The sequence below is a fragment of the Podarcis muralis genome, chromosome 10, assembly GCF_964188315.1.
Source record: "Podarcis muralis chromosome 10, rPodMur119.hap1.1, whole genome shotgun sequence".
Classification (NCBI taxonomy): Eukaryota; Metazoa; Chordata; class Lepidosauria; order Squamata; family Lacertidae; genus Podarcis; species Podarcis muralis.
Genome location: NC_135664.1, coordinates 74,352,617 through 74,372,453, shown reverse-complemented (window position 1 = coordinate 74,372,453; position 19,837 = coordinate 74,352,617). Strand labels below are relative to the sequence as shown.

At 51.8% G+C, this 19,837-nt stretch overlaps 1 protein-coding gene across 9 annotated transcripts in view; it reads right to left on the bottom strand.

The window, feature by feature from the left end:
- SHANK3 (SH3 and multiple ankyrin repeat domains 3) overlaps positions 1–19,837 on the bottom strand; it is a 431,788-nt gene that overhangs the window by 360,132 nt on the left and 51,819 nt on the right. For all 9 annotated transcript variants that reach the window (XR_013394458.1, XR_013394460.1, XR_013394459.1 and 6 more), the window contains exon 2: positions 7,729–8,234. Coding sequence is in view for 6 of the 9 variants with exons in the window: in XM_077935409.1 (XP_077791535.1) it covers positions 7,729–8,124 (396 nt within the window). In the remaining 3 variants the exon portion in view is untranslated. The remainder of the gene's footprint in view (positions 1–7,728; positions 8,235–19,837) is intronic.

Genomic DNA, 19,837 nt, shown 5'->3' with positions numbered 1-19,837 from the left:
AGATTTTTGGGGGGCAGTGGAGGGACTTTTAATTAAGAAAATGATGTGGGGAGGGCAGAACCATAGCTGGGGAGGGGCTAGCCAGGTGAAGCCTCCAGAGGAGCTCCATTCAGGCTGCCAGGCTGCCAGCCTGCCTGCATGTGTGTGTGTGTGTGTGTGTGTGTGTGTGTGTGTGTGTGTGTATGCAAACACGCAAGGGGGTGTGAGTGTCCCAGACTGGGTCTTTGACCCTAGTGAAATAAACCCAGTTCTGCCTCTGGTGTGGGTTTTCATCATCACCCTCCCCCAGGGCAGCGGTCCCAATCTGAATGGGCAGCAGCACCCACATCCGTGATTAAAAGTGTTTCCCAAAGTGGGGACTTGATGAGGAGCTCCTGGTTCACGTCCGGCTTGGTCACGAATCTCGCGGTGCCCGCATAGCCGTTCGTCCTCCACCCACCCTCCCCGTGACTCTGGGGCACCTTGCTTGATGAACCTCTTTCCTGGCAGGGACCAGGCTCTTTGCCTCTACAACCTGAGCCCTTTCAATGGTGATGCTCTGGGCTGATTAAAAACCTCCCCTGATATCCAGCCCGATCCTCCTCCTCCTCTCCATTTCTACCTTGCTTGCCGCTTTCCAGGATCCAGGCTGCCTTCCTTCGGCATGACCTACATTCAGTGTTCCTAGACAGACGCCCTTGTACTCGCTCGGCTCTTATCAGGATGCCAGTGATGGCCCTGGAGGGGCTGGGGGGGGCAGTGGAGCAAACACACACACCCCAGACCTCACTTCCTATACTCTGCAACATCACCTCTGGGTGTGCAATGGCTAAAATGTACAACCACCACTCCGAAAGGGACGCGGGTGGTGCTGTGGGTTAAACCACAGAGCCTTGGACTTGCTGATCAGAAGGTTGGTGGTTCGAATCCCCGCGACGGAGTGAGCTCCCATTGCTCGCTCCCTGCTCCTGCCAACCTAGCAGTTCGAAAGCACGTCAAAGTGCAAGTAGATAAAGAGGTATCGCTCCGGCGGGAAGGTAAGCGGCATTTCCGTGCGCTGCTCTGGTTCGCCAGAAGCAGCTTAGTCATGCTGGCTACATGACCTGGAAGCTGTACGCCGGCTCCCTCGGCCAATAAAGCGAGATGAGCGCCGCAACCCCAGAGTCAGCCACAATTGGACCTACCGTAATGGTCAGGGGTCCTTTACCTTTACCACTCCGAAACTGACAACAACTTGCACAGCACAGCTGCATTGGGAAACACACGGCAAGAACCAGCCCAGAGCCAATCACAGAATCGTAGGATTCTAGAGTTGATATGGGCCCTTAAAGTCATAATAATAGTAATGATAATAATAATAATAATTTATTATTTATACCCCGCCCATCTGGCCGAGTTTCCCCAGTCACTCTGGGCGGCTCCCAATCAAGTGTTAAAAACAATACAGCATTAAATATTAAAAACTTCCCTAAACAGGACTGCCTCCAGATGTCATCTAGTCCTGTCCCCTGCAGTGCAGGAATCACGGCTCAAGAATCCTCGGCCATCCAAATTCTACTTTAAAACTTCCAGTGAGAGAGAGTCCATATAATAATAATAATTTATTATTTATAACCTTGGGTTGCCCCATCCACTCTGGCCGGCTCCCAGTAGAATATTTAAAACACGATAAATACAGTGGTACCTCTGCTTAAGAATTTAATTCGTTCCGGAGGTCCATTCTTAACCTGAAACTGTTCTTAACCTGAAGCATCACTTTAGCTAATGGGGCCTCCTGCTGCCGCCGCAGCGCAATTTCTGTTCTCATCCTGAAGCAAAGTTCTTAACCCAAGGTGCTATTTCTGGGTTAGCAGAGTCTGTAACCTGAAGCGTCTGTAACCCAAAGTACCACTGTACATCAAACATTAAAAACTTCCCTAAACAGGGCTGCCTTCAGATGTCTTCTAAAAGTCAGATAGTTGTTTATTTCCTTGACATCTGGTGGGAGGGCGTTCCACAGGGAGGGAGCCACCACCAAGAAGGACCTGTGCCTGGTTCCCTGTAACCTTACTTCTCACAATGAGGGAACCTCCAGAAGACCCTCAGAGCTGGACCTCAGTGTCCGGGCTGGACGATGGGGGTGGAGACGCTCCTTCAGGTATACTGGACCAAGGCCATTTATGGCGAGAATCCCATATGCACCAAGATGGAGAGAGGAGACAGTCCCTACCAAGGAGGAGTGGCAGATGGAATTAATGGAAGATGCAGAATGAGCAAGCTTAGCCAGCAAAATTAAAGAGCAAGAAGAGAAAAGTTTTAAAGAGGAATGGGTTTGTAGACTACCTTAAAAAACCATTGCAGAAATGTTAGAACTTTAGTCGGTTTGGCGTAAGCTAAGCATTTATAGTTTATAATGAGAATAATTTGAATGTTTAAATAGTTAGGAAAAAATAGAATGTGCAGCAGGAATGGGAAACTTGAAGGAGCTATAGAGGGATGGTCAGGAAGTCGATGGAATGGAATTATGGATTGATGGAATGGATCTATTCCATCTATTTTCTCTCTCTCCTTTTTTATTCCTTTTCTTTCACTTTTTCCTTTTATTCTTCAGTTCTATATTTTGTGCTTTTATAAATTCATAAAGATTTTTTTTAAAGAAAACAAAAAACACTTGAGGTCACTGGCCAATCTGAACCGATGAGCAAACCCTTCTCCTTCCACCACCCCCACCAAAAAAAATTTGGCAACTACTTGTGACCTGGGCAATGCCCATCAACTGTACCATAAGCAAGCGCAAATCTCTTCCAGCTATCTCCGGCATACAAATCAAAGCAAGGGCCAGAAAAGTGCCAGCCCTGGACACCCCACATCAAATTTACCCAACCTGCTACTCTCCAGAAGTTTTGGTCTACAACTCCCATCAGCTTGCCTGGGGCTGATGGGAGTTGTAGTCCCAAACAGCTGGAGGGCACCAGCTTGGGGGATGCTGCTCTGGAGGCCTTGCCTGCACAGGAGTCGCTCCAACGTGGCTGCTAGGACCCCACAGCTCCAAGCCATTTCTGGTCTTTTTTTATTTTAATTGGAGTATTATGATTGGATATATTAATTGGATGTTTTTTATTGGGAAATCAATAAAAAATATTTTTTAAAAAAAAAGGAAAGTAAGAAGCTGGTTTATCCCGAGCCAGGCCCCATTGGTCAATCTAGATCAGTTTGGCCACCTCATGAGAAGAGAAGACTCCCTGGAAAAGACCCTGATGTTGGGGAAGATGAAGGGCACAAGAAGAAGGGGACGATGGAGGACGAGATGGTGGGACAGTGTTCTTGAAGCTACCACCATGAGTTTGACCAAACTGCAGGAGGCAGTGGAAGACAGGAATGCCTGGCATGCTCTGGTCCATGGGGTCACGAAGAGGTGGACACGACTAAACAACAACAACAAGAAGAAAATGTCCTCACTGACTGCCAGCCATGGCTCGCCAGGATTTCAGGAAGGGGTTTCTCCGACTCCTACTTGGAGTTGATGGGGGTACAAATTAGAAACTTAACCCCATAGAAGGGAGGCTCTGGGGCACAGACCTAAATGACCTCCAGATCCGCAGCAGAAGGCCAGCTAGCACTTGTCGGGAGAAAGTCAATTACACTTTGAGGCGCCCTCTTCTCTTCCTGCTCCCCATTTTCCAGTGCTATCTCTGTGGCACTGCCCTCTGCTTTCACTGCTAAGGTTAAGGGCTTTGCTCAAGTTGAAGCTATAGGGTAGAGAAGGCGGCCACCCCATGAAAGCAAGACTTAGTCAAGCCCCGCTGGCACTGCCACCCTCTCACCCATGCCTTGCTTGGTTGCTTTCTCCGTGCAGCAAACAGGGAATTTATTTCCGTGATCAGGCAGTTTGCAGGGACGATTCCAACCCCCACCTCCAACAGGAACACCAAAGCTGTGCCCAAACTTCCCACCTGCACCAATAGCCAGTTTTGATGGCAAATTGATCAAAATGTCCCTCATCCTCCAAGCCCACTGGGTTGTATCTTCCCACTCAGGGACGGGGAACCTGTTACACTCCAGACATTGTTGGACTACAACTCCCAGCAGTCCTGAGTGCTGGCCGGGACTGATGGGAGCTGGAGTCCAGCAGCAGCCGGAGAGCCATGGCAGAGCCAGCAGCACCTCCCTCAGTGACCAGCTCTGTCCTTCTGAGGACTGAGCGTCCTGCTCACACCTCCCAATTGCCCAAACCTCTCCCCCTTGGGCCAAACATCCCAGTTCTTCTCTGCTTATCACAGACAGTGCGCACACCACAGCTCAGTGGCAAAGGCAGCCAAATGGCCAATTCCACACTGCTGTGCTCGGCACATTCCTTCATGCTTCATGAAGAGAGATTCATACAGTGGTACCTCTGGTTGTGAACGGGATCCGTTCCAGAGGCCCGTTCGCAACATGAAAAGAGCGCAACCTGAAGCGCCGTATCTGCGCAGGTGCGTGGCGCGATTTGGCGCTTGTGCGCGCATGCACGAAGCGTGATTTAGCGCTTCTGCGCAGGTGCGAGCGGCAAAACCCAGAAGTAACCCTTTCTGGTACTTCTGGTTCGCTGTGAGACATAACCTGAAAGAATGTAGCACGAAGCAAACGTAACATGAGGTATGACTGTAGTTTATTTGGAGAGTGCCCATGGCCTGAGGGGCTCCAGAGTTAGCACTCAACAGGTCTGTCTTGCCTTCATTGCTGACAATGTCTTCTTCCCCACCTAGAATCATGGAATCGTACAGTTGGAAGGGAACCCTGAGGGTCATCCATCCCAACCCCCTGCAATGCAGGAAACTCAACAAATGCTTCCACGACAGATGGCATTGCAACCTCTGCTTTAAAAACTGCACTTTTCCAGCATCTCCTTCTTCCCTGCCCCAATCACCCTCTGAAAGGGAACTCGAGGGCATTGTGGACTTTAGAGAGGGAGAGGGTCAAAAATGGCACTAACAAAAACTTCTGGCCTACCTGGGAAGGCTGTTGTGATGATGATGGTGATAATTTATTATTTATACCCCACCCATCTGGTTTCCCCTGCCACTTTGGGCGGCTTTCAATAGAATATTAAAAACACGATAAACACATCAAACATTAAAAACTTGCCTAAACAGGGCTGCCTTCAGATGACTTCTAAAAGTCAGGTAGTTCTTTATTTCCTTGACATCTAAGGGGAGGGCGCCACCACCAAGAAGGCCCTCTGCCTGGTTCCCTGCTAGAATATCATAAAACGGACACAAGAAAAGCAGGGTGCAAATGCTGTTTTTGATCCCAAACTCACTCATAATGCCACTTTCTGATTTTTTTTTTTAAAAAGGGGGGGGGGATATTTGCCACATTCCTCGGATGGCTGCCATTTCGAAGCCATCCTCAGCCAATAAGACTTTTGCCAAAACCTCACCACCCCATGTTTGTTCCAGGAAGAAGGGATCATAATAACTTTTCCAAACTATGCTCAAGCTGAGACTTTGGAGAGCCTCCAAGTGGTAGAGAGTCCCCACGGCAGCTGAGCAGCAACAAAGAACCCCTCGTAAGTATCCCTGCCTTCACCCAAATTCACAGCACCCAAAGGCAACGCCACCCCGAACAGATATCCTCCCTCTCTTATTTCCACCCTCAGGAGAACTCTGAGCCAGGAATAGGCATTCTGCTTCCTAGCAGAGACAGCTAACCAGCTGGGGGGGGGGCAGTTTTGAGTGGGGGTGGGGGGGGGTGGGAAGGGATAGGCATGTGAAAGAAGACCAGGTAAGTGCAGGAAAAGCTTTGCTGAGCAGGAGGGGATTGAGGAGGGGCTGGCTGGCGGCAGAGTGGAGCCCTCCCCCCCCCAGCAACACAGGAAGAGCCCTTGGTTCTCCCCAAAAACCTCTTCTCTGTTCTTGCATCAGGCTGTGCAGCAAAACCACAGCCCTCCCTTCATTTCCAGGCTCCTTTCCTTTGCTGCCTCTACCAGGTGAGTTCTAGGAAGCCCACCTGATGGTTTGTGCCGCTGCCGGTTTTCTCCCCAACCCTGTTGAGAGCAGCTCTGTAAGGAAGCCAAGCAAAGGAGGTGGGGGATGGGGGGCAGGCTCTCCTCTCTGGGTCAGCCAAAGGGAGCCTCAGGCAGCTCCTACCCCCACCCCACCCCCCACAACCAAGATCAGCATACACCCCCCCCCCAGTCCACCCCAAACATTCTCCTTCCCCATCACTGCCCGTCTCAGCCCTGGGGCTGTTCTGCAAGACCTCTGCATTCCCACCCAGATGGTGCAAAGAGAAATTCACCCCCCTCATCACCCACCCATGAAGCAGAGGGGGCTGAGCCGTGTGTGTGTTCCCCCCCCCCCACTCCACCCATCAGCACCTGGGGGGAAAGAAGGCTGTCAAGAACCAGGGACTGGGCGGTTCGGGTCCTTGTGTGGGAACCTGTAGAGCCCCCCACAGATCAGGGGTCTCAAGATCACAGGAGGCTGAGAGGAGGCACATGCAGAGACCCCTCTGCCTCCGTATCACACCAACACCACCAATAGGGCAGCCCCACGGATCTTCAGTGGTTCCGAAATCTGCACAGGACAGGCAACTCGCCTCAAAGGGCACACACACATTCCCCACCCCATAGATCGGGCACAGTCCCCACAGAATAGATGTGGCCAGAGCCGGGGTGGGGTGTGGGGAGGATAGCCCAAAGCCCCACAGAAGAAGAGAAGGCGCTCCCTCTAAGCCCCCAACTGCCCAACAGAAACACCCCCACAGGATCAGCAGACAAGCTGCCAGACCCTTGGAAGCTTGGCCCCACAGAAAGCACACCCCTCATCAGCAGCATAGAAGGATGGACACCTCCCCCCCCCCCCCCCAAAAAGAGAAGAAGATACAGCCCAGCTTCTCAGGGCCACAAATGCACCCTCTTCACTTTGCTAGGACAGGCAAACTGTCCCTTCTTCAAAATGCTCAGAAACAGTTGTAGAAGTCCAGCCACACACAAAACATGAACACCACCCCCAGCTCTGGAGTGGGACAGCCACCACCACCCCCCATTGCATATCTCCCCCCCCCCTTTCAATAACTCCTCTCAGGGCAGCCGGGCACCCTCTGCCCAGCCATCAACATTCTCCCTCAGCTGGTTGGGGCAGAAGCGGGTGGCTGTTGGCCCCTTGGGAGAGCAAAAGCGCAGGGGCCCTTTCCTACTCCGCCCTGAGCCCCATCCTGCTTCGACTGGGAGGGGGCCTTCCAATATGGCCCCAGCCTCTATCTCTATCTCTCCATGCCGCTCAGATGCAAGCCGGTCCTCCAGGAAACGCTCCGCTCTCTCTCCTGCTCCCCACTCCAGCCCCCGCCCGCCCGCCCATTCCATCACTGGAACCAAAACCTGGGTGGGGGCACCCCCTCGCCCAGGCTGCGGAGCACCCTCCTGCCTGGAGAAAGGGGCATCTCGGAGGCGGAGGATGCCGCCTGCCAGGAGAGCAGGGAAATCCCAGTGGGGCTGGTCACCTCCCCACCCCCCTCTCCATCCCACACCCCCCTCGTGAGACTGCAGTTGCCGTAAAAGTTTCGCCAGCCATTCCACAGGCAGCGGAAGGCGAGCGGGAGGCGGAGGCGGCTCCCGCTGCCCCATCCCGGGGAACTTGCGCATCTCTGGGGCCTCCGGCGGGTCTGCCCCCCACCCCACCGCCAGCCCCGGGTGTCCCTCCGGCGTGCGGGGAGCAGGCCGGCGGCCGAGCCTGCAGCCTCCCTCCCTGGTCCGAGGCGCGCAAGGCGGGCAGAGCCAGCAGCACTCACCGTTTGCTGGAGGTCTGGGATCCCGATGCGCACGACAAGGGCATTGGGCGCCGGCTCGTCCATCCGCCCGGGCGGTGATGCCAGCTTGTCAGAGCAAGGGCCGGGGCCGGCGGTGGCGGGGGGCTTGATGGTATCATACAGGGTCTCCTCCTTGAGGCTGCCTTCCGCCGCGCTGCTCTCCCCGGGATCGCCGTTGACAACGCAGAGCTGGTGGTGCTGGAGCGCAGGAAGATGCTGCTGCTGCTGCTGCTGCTGCTGCCGCCGCTGCTCCTCGTCGTCCTCGTCGTCCTCCTCCTCCTCCTCTTCCTGATGCTGCTGCTCTGCTTTCTCCTGCTGCTGCTGCTGCTGCTGCTGCTCCGGAGTCTCATGTTTGCTGCTCGCTGGACTAAGAGGCATGCTCTGTGCGCCAGAGGAGTGTGTGGCGGCGGCGGCGAGCGTGCGTGAGAGTGGGCGAGGGTGAGAGCACAGAGAGTAGGCAGGGAAACTAAGGAGAGCACATCACACTCCTGGGGCACAAGCACACAGGTGGGGTGGAGGCAGGAAGGGCGGCAGCAGCGGGGAGCCATGGGGTATCAGGAAGGGGGCAAGGGAAAGGAGGCACCGGGCAGGAGGGCAAGCAGGGTGGCCGAAGCACAGAGACCATGCACAGAGGTAAGGGCCACAAGGGGAGAAGGGGGCCACAACGCCCCATGCCAGGGCAGGGCAAAAAAGAGAGGGGCAGGGGTAGTGTGGGGAATGGTTGCACGGCGTGGGAGGGAAAGAGAGAGAAACGGGAGTGGGGAAGAGAGAAAGAACAGAGATACACACATTAAAACCCTGCCAGCAATTGTTCCCATCCCTGCCAAAGCTGCGATGTGGACTTTCTGGGAATTTCTGAACTGCATTGGGCAATTTGCGTCGTCGGGGAGATTTCCTGGTGCCCGAGAAAGCCGCCCAGTCGAGCACGGTGTTTAGCCAAAAAAAAAAAAAAAAAAAAAAAAAAAAAGGAAGCTCACGACTTGGAGGCTGCCATGCCGCCCTAATGCTGCGCCGGCAATTGGCACCCCTTGGCTGCTACTGATGAACTTAGGAAATGGGAAATTGTCCGCAGAAAAGGAAGGCCCCGGGACAAAAGAATCCCTCCGTGTCAGAGAATCACCTGATTTAGGAAGCAAAGCTTATACACGCTCCCCAGCCCCTGAGGAAGCAGCGTGCAAGTGAAGAGGCGTTTCCTGGAATCCTTTGCAACATCACGAAGGATTCTGGGAGTGCAAGAGGCAAGTTCATTGAGAGCTGCGCCCCCAGCATCCTCTGCAACACTGCAAGGGGTCCTGGGGCACACACCTGTGGGGCCGCAAAACGGTGCAGCAAAAGGACAGAAGCTGCTTTTCAGAAGGCTGGGTACCCAAAGGCAGGAGACAATGCTCAGGACAAGAGTTCTGCTGAGCAAGTGCAGAGTGCACAGAGGAACTTGTCACCAGAGTCAGCCCCAACTCACCTAGAATTAGGGAGATGTGAAACCAGGAGTCATAAAGAATCCTGGTATGTCTGGATGATTCCTGTAGATACACTGCTCCCCCAGGCCCATGTATGAGTCCGTCCCCTCCCCCCATCTCCATTGCCTCTTTCCAGTCACGGCTCTTGGGGTTCAGCTCCCTCAGGCCAACTGCGCCAATGCACAGATCGAGTGAGGGCTCCACACGGCTCCACACACCTTTCCTTTGGGTATGTTCTCCTCCTCAACCCATGGCCCTTCCATCCACTCCCCCCCCCCATGGAAACCGGCTCTTTACCACTGAATGGCAGCCTGCATTGGTCTTTGGTCTGGTTTGGCATTAGAGAGCAGGTTCCCAAGGGGAAAGCAACAGAGCAAAAGGAAAAGAAAAACAGATTGGATGTGGCATTTTAAAGCACAGGCCTGTGCCTGGAAAGAGCAGGGCAAAAGTTAAGTGTGGATGAGCTTGCAAAACATGGCCTTCTGATTATAATTCCCACCCGGCAGCCTCCCAGCATGACCAGTTCTTGGCAATCAGGGGTTTCACAACGAACGTGGTGCAAGTATTGCAAGCAGATACTTACTGCCTTTAAATTCAAAAACAAGGGCCAAGTTCCATACTTTCTAAAACAACTCATCAAATCCAAATGTCTGAAACAAATTCAGGCAGGGGTAATGCCTCAGCAGTCTAAAACGGTTTGATTCAGGCTCTGAAATACTGCCAATTTTTTTTTTAAATTAACTTTGCTAAACCTGAGTTGCTGGCTTGCTGAGATCTAAGGCTAGAACCCTACAGCTCACAGAACACATTTGCCCAGGTGAGAATAGACCTTTCCTCAGAGTAAGCACACTGGATCCGGTTGCACATCTAGTAAAAAGCCCTTATTTTCTTTGGCAATGTTTCAGACACCAGCACCCAAATTTACCAGTGGATTATATCACAAGGCTTCCTAATGACTGGGCACAAATATTAACATATCCACTCTATTGGGAGGGGCTGTTTATGAGCTGAAGTGTCTCTTCACGGATCTTATGATTCCCAGCCCTGCAAGAGCGCACCCAAAAGTGCAAAGTGTGAATGTGACAAATGAGTGTTTGCCTCACCTAGGTGCAGCTGTCAGAGAGCCCAGACTGGCCGAGGCCCCCTGTGGAGACTTCTTCCAAAGCCAGGTTTGCCTCTGAGAAAGATCTGAAAAGACGCAGAGTGCGGAGATGGGAGTGAAAAGGCCTAGATTTTCAATAGCTGGCAACTAAGGAGATTCTCCCCTTTTGTTTCTGCCGCTTTGCCTTCCTGCAGACGCTGCAATCCTGCTCGCATTCATTTCCGCGGCTCTCAGGCACAGCGTGGAAGAGCTTCAACCACCAGCTGCAATAGCAAAAGACTTCATGGCAGTACTGGGCCAAGCGAGCGGGTTGGGGGAGCGAGGAAGGCCAGGGAGAAAGTTGGAGCACAGAAGGGAAGAATGACTCACAAAGGAGAGCTCTGCCTTCTGAAGGCTCTTCGGCTCAGGAGGACATCAAGGAAGGTGGGAACAAGCGCAAGAGAGTGGGCAAAAATATCCCCAGAAGAAAGGCCCAAGAGCAGTAACAAGAAGAGAGGGAGGGGGTGCTGAGCCCAGATTGCCAGTAGGGCCAGCCCCCCTCGGCAGGCAGCACTGCTCTATGTAGGGCTGCCTCTGAAGTCTGTTCAGAAACTTCAGCTGTTGCAGAATTCGGCAGCCAGGTTGCTCGGCGGGGCAAGACAGTTTGAGCATATTGCACCAATCCTGGCCCAACTGCACTGGCTGCCAATTAGCCTCCGGCCCCAATTCAAAGTGCTCGTTTCATTTCATTCATTCATTTGAGGACTTTTAGCCCGCTCTTTATTAAAATCAGTCCCAGAGTGGCTTACGACCGTAACTCTTAATACATACTCAACAAGAAAAACCATCAAAAAAACTAATCAAAACAATCACAAGCAAATCAACACCAGCCTCAGTAGACTCCTCCTTTGTTCCAGCTCATTTAACTAACTGCCTGAGTAAATGCATGTGTTTTGACCCATAAAGTCTTAAATGGCTCAGGACCACAAGGCATCAAGGACTGCCTCTCTCCACGGGAACCAACCCAGACCCTGCGATCATCCTCTGAGGCCCTTCTTCATGTGCCTTCTCCACGAGAATTCCAGAGAGTGGCAGCATGAGATTGGGGCCTTTTTTTGCAGTGGCTCCCCATTTGTGGCATGCTCTCCTCAGGGAGGTTCATATCTTTCGGCAAAAGCATTGCTCTTCAACCAAGCCTTTGGCTGTTAATCAATCTATGGCCTGCATTTCTACACCAATGTTCACCTGCACAAACCTTCACCAACCTAGTGTGCTTCAAAGGCCTTTGACTACACAGCTTCAACCACACTGCCTGAGTCTGATCCAGTGGGAACCAGGTTGGAGAAAGATGGCTGATACCCAACCCCCCCTCAACCCATTATACCTGAAACAGGATATTTCATACCCTCATCCAAGAGACCTAAGTACCTCAGAAGAGCCACTGGATCAAGCCAATGGCCCAAAGTGTTGGTGTCGACCTTTTAAAGCCCTAAACCAGGCATAGGCAAACTCAGTCCTCCAGATGTTTTGGGACTAGAACTCCCATCATCCCTAGCTAACAGGACCAATGGTTAGGCCAGGGATGATGGGAATTGAAACATCTGGAGGGCCGAATTTGTCTATGCCTGCCCTAAACAGCCTTGACTCAGTATACTTCAAGGAGCATCTCCACCCCCATCGTTCTTCCTGGACATCGAGGTCCAGCGCCGAGGGCCTTCTGGCAGTTCCCTCCCTGCGAGAAGCAAAGTTGCAGGGAACCAGGCCGAGGGCCTTCTCGGTGGTGGCGCCCTCCCACCAGATGTCAAGGAAATAAACAACTATCTGACTTTTAGAAGACATCTGAAGGCAGTCCTGTTTAGAGAACTTTTAAATGACTGGTGTTTTTATGTATTTTTAATCTCTTGTTGGAAGCCACCCAGAGTGGCTGGGGAAACCCAGCCAGATGGGCGGGGTACAAGTAATAAATTATTATTATTGTCAGGTGCTGGTGGTAGTTGCTCGTGAGTAACCAGGCAGGACTCCGACCTGTTTTTTACAGGTTTTATTGGTGCAAACTATTTACAGTGCAGAACCCCAAAGTTCATGTCCGTCTAGTCACTTGCAGATTCCGGGAGTGGCCTCTTTGGGTTTCTCCCCCAACATAAGAACCTAGACACCCCAAATCTCTGCCTCCCCTCCTTACGTTTCACCCCTCTGCGCAGGCTGGGTGACGGAAACAGCATGTCTGCTTCCTGGCCAGCTGGGCTAGGTGAGGTGCTTGGGCTCTCAGTAGCATTTTCGAGCCCTCCCCTCGCCTGGCTACCCCCTTCCCCCTCTGCTCGACTGGAGGTGTGGCTTCCCCCACTGCTGGACTCAGCAGTGTCAGAGCCTCTCTGTATACCCTGCCCCCCTTCCCTGTTCCGATGGCAGTCCCCTGACAATTATCATCATCATCATCATCATCTCATCCAGCATCTTGGCCAAGCAGACGCCTCTGTTGGGAAACCCACAAGCAAGACCCAAGAACAAGAGCCCTCTCCCTTCCCAGGGTTTCCAGCAACCATGCAGGCAGAGCATGGCCATCATGGCTAATAGTCATCCATAGTCCTCTCCTCTTCCATGAATTTGTCTAATCCTCTTTTAATGCCATCCATGTTGGTGGCTTTCACTACCTTGTGGGAGGGAGTTCCACAGTTTAAGGATGCACTGTGTGAAAAAGGCATTTCTTTTATCCATCTCAAATCTTCCAGCACTCAGCTTCACTAAAAAAAGTGACAGCTTTTGCTTCCCTCGCCTGCTGCCTGCTCTACTTTGACCTGAGATGAAAGATAACTCAATATGGCAGATGAAGGTAATGGACTATGGAACTGGCAGAAATGACCGGCAGAATCCGAGACCAGGGAGAAGAGTTGGTGGAAGAAGATTGGAAGAAACTTAAAGACTATTTACAGAAATACTGCAAAATTAATGAATGCTAGAATGATGTTGGATTGAAGTTAAGTGGTTTTCAGCAGTAATGTTATAAAGATGTGTAAAAATGGATTGTTAACAGGTGATAATCTAAAGTTATAATATATTAAGATTAAAGATTAGGATAAAAACAAAGAGGGAAAGGATTTGCTGAACCAACTAATTGAACTGGATACAAAAAAGGGAGGTGTGAGGAGGTCTGGGGAACAAGCGAATGAAAGATAAGACACGGAAAGATTGAATTGTTTTTAACTGTTTTTACTTTGTATTTTTTCTTTTTTCTTTTTGTAACATTTTGAAAACTTTAATAAAAATCTTAAAAAAAAAAAAAAGATAACTCAATAAAAGTATAGAAGACATTCCAATATTTACTTTAGTTCCCTTCGTCATCTTAAATAGATTATTAAACCTTATTCATTCAACTCTGTGGGGCCCAATCCCAGTCTGTTGTGCTGAGCTACCTGGCAAAGGAGTTCATTAGAAAATTTTGCTAAGACTGAGCTGCAAGAGCACTTGCATCTCATAATGTGCAAAATCAGATTTGACCAGACTTAACTTTCACCCCATGCTTTCCAGGCACAGGTCAGGTGCTTTCAAGCTCCATGTCCAACTGCTCTTTTCTTCGCCTTGGAGCTTTCCCTGCAAAAACCCTCTCTTTAAAGCTGAAGCACGACAAACAGCCTTTTGGGTTTTCTGCGGATTGCTGTTTGCTCCAGTTCCGCAGTAAAGAGCGGGTGTTAGAGGGGAAACAGCACTCAGACACAGAGCCTGAAAGCGTGGGTCGTGCCTGGAAAGTGCAAAGGAAAGGTAAAAGTGGCCTGAGACATTTGATCCAAGTTCTCTCGCAGTTCGGGTTCAGCCATTGCTATCTGAATCGACTTATTAATCACCTGAGATTTTGCGAAGCTTGCCCAGAGCTAAGCTGGTTGGCAAAGCGCTCTGCTCCGATCTCAGCTGAGCTCTGGCTGCTGCAGCAGCGGAGCCGTAAATGGCAGCAACTCCCTTGAGCTGGCAGCAGCTACCTGACTGGGGCAGGAGAGGGTTCAATGTCTGTAGTCTACCTCCAACATCAGAGGCAGCAATGCTTCTGAATCCCAATCACTGAAAATTGCAGGAGGAGAGAGGACTGCTTGCTGGTTTCCCAATGGGGCATTTGGTTGGCCACTGGGAGAACAGGATGCTGGACGATATGGGCTCCCTTTGGCCTGACCTAGAAGGCTCATCTTGGGACGGGGTGGTGCTGTAGGTTAAACCACAGAGCCTAGGGCTTGCCGATCAGAAGGTTGGTGGTCCGAATCCCCACGACAGGGTGAGCTCCCGTTGCTCGGTCCCTGCTCCTGTCCACCTAGCAGTTTGAAAGCACGTCAAATTGCAAGTAGATAAATAGGTACCACTCCGGCGGGAAGGTAAACGGCGTTTCCATGCGCTGCTCTGGTTCGCCAGAAGCGGCTTAGTCATGCTGGTCACATGACCCGGAAGCTGTACGCCAGCTCCCTCGGCCAATAAAGCGAGATGAGCGCCGCAACCCCAGAGTCGGCCACGACTGGACGTAATGGTCAGGGGTCCCTTTACCTTTACCTTAGAAGGCTCATCTATGTTCAGCCTCCCGCTGGGGCACCTGGTTAGCCACACTGAGTATACAATGCTGGACCAGATGAGCCCCCTTTGGCCTGATCCAGCTCATGGCTCTTCTTAGATTCCTATGCCTACAAACAAACAAAAAATGTTTGGAGGAACCCAGCAGCTTCGAGGATGGTGGCTTGAGCAAGATTCTGCAGCTGGAGCATTCCATGTGTGAGCTTTGGAGGGGGAGCATGTCAGCCAGTTCATGGTGCCCCATTCTGGGGACCTGACAGTGCAGGAATGTCCCATGTTCCTCACAATCCTGTGTTTGCCCCAGTGGGCACTCCAGAAGCTGCCTTGTAGGCGCATTCCAAATGCGCAGCTCCCAACTGCATGCAACATTTTCAGATCACAGCCCCAAGCCTGGGCGATGCACAATTTGCATGATCAGCATGCTCTCTGTGCATATCAGATGTGCTACATTAGCGTCCCTTTTTCGACGGGGAGCCTGCGGGCAGAGAGCCCTGCTTCCCCTTCATTTGATAGGATACCACTTTTGCAAGCACCAAAGGGGAACAAGGAAGGCTCCTGGAGTCCCGGGGTGTGCCAAATGCCAACGGGAGACACCACAAGAAGGAGAAGGCTCGAGAAAGATGGGGGGGGGGAGAGAACAGTAGACCACTGGGCTGAGGAAGGCCCCAGAGAGCAGCTGCCAGTCGGAGCAGGCAGCACTGGGGAGCCTTTTCGAGCCAAAGGGCTGTTTTTCATTCTGGGCAAAGTCGCTATTGCCACGTGCCACTGGTGCAAAAGTGGGTTAGTGTCAGGGACCAGGCTGAGGAGTACAGCTCTGATGAGGAATGGTGAGAACCTCCCCTCCCTCTGCTCCTGACCAGGATCCTGAAGTTGCCCAGGAGCAGCGGAGCAGTATAGATTTAGAACAGTGGTTTGCAGAGGGGCATAGTTCAGAAGACAAAAGTTGGGAAGAACTGGGGGGTGAACAGCAAAGGGAAGAAGAACTGGAAGAGAGACTCTCTCTCTCACTGGAAAGTATTCTGCCTATCAGTCCAAGGTCACGTAGAGCAGATAAGGTGGCTACACAAAAATCACGGTGGTTGCAAGATCAGGTTGCAAGACGGAAGTGACTGGGGGGAAGTGGGGGAAAACCTTAATTGGGAATACCTTCCTTCTTTTGCTGTGATCATTAAAGACTGTGCTGGGCCCAGGGCTAACCCTTGAAATGCAGTCCAGGACCGGTCCAGGACCGGTCCAGAATCCAGAGGTTCCACTAGGCGTCAGTCTGACAGGGCCAAGGCAGGATACGAGGCAGGAAACCAGGCAAGGATAGGTACATGATCTCAGGCAGGATCTGGCATACAGCAATGTTGCTCCCGCAACCTGGGATGGGGTCCGACAGCCTTTTATCTTTGTTGGGGCAATGGCCGGTCCTGATCCCCCGGCGACTCACCTCCCTGTCTACTTTCCCTGCAAGTACTCAGGTCTCTCCTTCTCTCAGACCTCAGTCTCTGCAGCTCAGGAGACGTCGGTGGGTTACTAGACCCAGGGGCCACCTCAGCCTCCCCTGCCCCAACCGGTAGAGGAGCAGTTATAAGTGATGGCCCAGCTGGAGGCAAGGAGGTCATCCCCGCATCTGGAGCCAGAGCAGGCTCAGGCCCCTGACTCGGCCCAGCTGGTGCTTGTTGCAGGGGAACCTGTGGAGACCGGGGCTCTTCAGAATCAGGCCCCAAACTTGGTTCAGATGCTGCCTGAGGCAAAGGATCCGGTGCAGACCAAGAGCCCTCTGGCTCCGAGTCCAAGCCTGAGTCCCAGGCCATCACAAAGACTCTTTAAATGGTAAGGGACTCTTTTTGCTTTGTCCTGCTTATCTACAGCAAGGCAGGCAGGGCGGGGATGGATCCCCAGAGCCTGACAGTTAGGCACTCAATGTAAAATTCACCTATCTGCAGTTGGCTAGTTTTCTGCATCTTCTCATCCACTCCTTTCCATCCTCTATCCAAGGAGGCAAGAACACATTTCAGGCAGGTAAAAACACTCTAGGAAGAGAGCTGCAAGGTGCTAAGGGCCACCTTTCCCACCCGCCAGATTATTAATTAAAATGTCGCCAAGACCTCACTTGCTTTCTTTTCACCGCCATGAACTCCCATCTCAATGGTCTTTCAGCAAGCAGAGAAAATCATAGAATCATAAAATGGTGGAGTTGGAAGGGGTCTCCAAGGGTCATCCAGTCCAACCCCTGCAATGCAGGGCGGCACCAGAGTTTGCTCCGAGACCAGGATTAAATATGGACTAGTCTTTGGTGGGTGGATTCCACAACTTGCCATTGATGCATTAGTGGTGGGTTCACGCCAGACCAGCCCCACATCCTTGCATTGGTTTTCCAGTGATGCTTACTCCATATTGCCCCATTGTTGCCATCTGGAGGGGCACTCTTGTGCGATAGCATGACCAAAGCGAGACCGAAAGCAAAACCAGAACGCAGGGAAAGCGCTAATCGGAAGCGAAGCAGTAGGTCCACCCAGGCACAAATAGCATAGGAAGCAGGGATGTGGCGTATAACCACACAAGCTCAAGTCAATAAAAAGTGTGTGCGGTTTTAGTGATATCTTGCAAATGTGTTCCACGTCTCTTGGGCGAGGACTTTATCATGCTTCTTAGTACAAGTGCAGAGTGTATTGTCTCTCACCGCTGAGACTGCCTCTTGGGCCACGAGTCCAGGAAAACCTGCATTTTATCGCTGAATCAGAGCAAATGGCAATCCGTAAAAAACCTGATTGCTGTTTGCTCCAATTCAGCAATAAAATATGGGGGTTTAATAGTGGGTTTTCACAGGGAAGGCTCGTGGGGGCGGAGCGCTTGGACACAGAGCTTTAAAGAGCAGCTCTGTACCTGGAAAGAGCAAGGCCAAAGGAAAGTATGGATGAGTCCTGACTGGCCCAATCTTCCTCGAGGCGCTTCCAGGAGGAGCTTCCTCCTGGGTCAGGTATGCTCTAAAAGGTAAAGGGACCCCTGACCATTAGGTCCAGTCGTGGCCGACTCTGGGGTTGCAGGGGTCATCTCGCTTTATTGGCCGAGGGAGCCGGCATACAGCTTCTGGCTCATGTGGCCAGCAGGACTAAGCCGCTTCTGGCAAACCAGAGCAGCACACGGAAATGCCGTTTACCTTCCCACCGGAACGGTACCTATTTATCTACTTGCACTTCATGCTTTCAAACTGCTAGGTTGGCAGGAGCAGGGACTGAGCAACGGGAGCTCACCTCGTCACGGGGATTCGAACCGCCAACCTTCTGATTGGCAAGTCCTAGGCTCTGTGGTTTAACCGCGTCCCTCAGGTATGCTCTGCTTTCCTTCAAATCCCTCTTCAAAACCCACTGACTCCTCTAAACCCACTGACAAAGGTTGGGGTCCACCAAGGGGCAGATTCCACAGACCTGCAAACTGACAAAACAACAACAACAACAACATGTTGATTGCTAAGAAAAAAGTCCAAAATCCATCACCCTTAGGCAATACATTTAATGGGAGAGAGGGAATAGGTTTGTTTTTGCTTTTATTATGCATTTTGTGGGGGGTTTTATGCTGTATTTTTATGTTGCAAACCTCCCTGAGATCTACAGATGAAGGAACGCCGTACAGATTCAATAAATAAATCTAAAGTAAACAGTAGGTCCGCCAAGCCAAATGCACAACGCTGTGAGCAAGCTTTCAGGGTTAAAGCAGCAAAGTGTGTCTTCTGTCCATTTCTTAGGATGAAGCACAGCAAGATGAAGAAGACCCGACTAGGTTCTACTAGACGTTATGTAGGCTCCAAACTGTACCTAGGACTCCTGGGGCAAAGAAACGCCTTGTGGCTGCCGCCCCATTTTTTGGAAATCTAAAATGCAGCAATTATACAGATCTGCCTCGAGCCGTGAAAAATTAAAGCAGAGATTCCTTGTTAGGCAGAGAACCTTAAAGAGGAGCATGGCAGGGTTTGCAAGAGCAAGCCACAGGCTAATTGTAGGTGGTACACTAAGTTGCTGCTGCTGTTGTTTTTACAAAAGTCAAATTTGGTAGCATTGCCTAGTGGTTGTAGAGAACGCAGCACTTGCCCGCATTAAAAGTCATTTGCCTGGGCCTCTAACTACACAGACAAGCAGGCACAGAGAAATTCAAGGAAGCTGCTCAATAAAAGAAGAGTTTTCTTTCGTCGGGGCCGCTCATGCGCTGGATTCTGAACTTCCTGACCTGTTACACTCCCCTCCTCGACTCCTCAAGATGTCCCTCCACAGCTTCCCAAAGAAAACATGCACAAACAATGACCAACCTCCACGCCAGAGCCGCCGCAAGTCTCTCCCTGCTTGCTTGAGAAGAGTTACTGATTGACTTTAGGGGAGGGAAAACTGCCTCTGATTTTAGCCATTCCGGAAGACAGGCATGCCCGGGAGGTGGGCACCCTGAAAGTGGGCAGACTCAACAGTGAGAGAGACAGGCAGCTTAGAAACACCAGCCTTGAAGCTCTCAGCAGGCTGGCCGGAATGCAGAGCTCTCAATGAATAACTTCCCTTGCCCTTCCTGGGAGGTGCAAACCCTAGTGGGCTGGGCAGGGGCACCTCTGCCACCACAGCCCCTGCAGGGGACGGGCCAGGAGGCCTCTCAGTGATCACCACTCATTGGCCAGAAAGGCCCACTCACTTTGCCACTTGGTTGGCTCAGGCCCAGCTGGTACCTGCCTGACCTTGTCCTCGAGTGCCCGTTGCCAGCAGCACTGCACTGCTCTTGCCAAAAACCCAGCGAGGGGCCGCCAGTGCTCAAAGGTCTGCTGGACTGCAGTGCGCCCGTTTCCTGCCACAGGTATTGGGACAAAAAGGAGACACGCTACTCTTTGAAAGCGTGCATGCCCCCTTGGGCAGAAACGCTTGTCCAAACATGCAGGCTGACCAGATGACCTCTCTGAGAGAGGCAGGGAGAAGCCCACATGTGGTCTCTTCTTGGCTTCAAAGAGCTTTGCAGCGAAGGCTCTGAGGAAGCAGAGTCCTACTGGCCA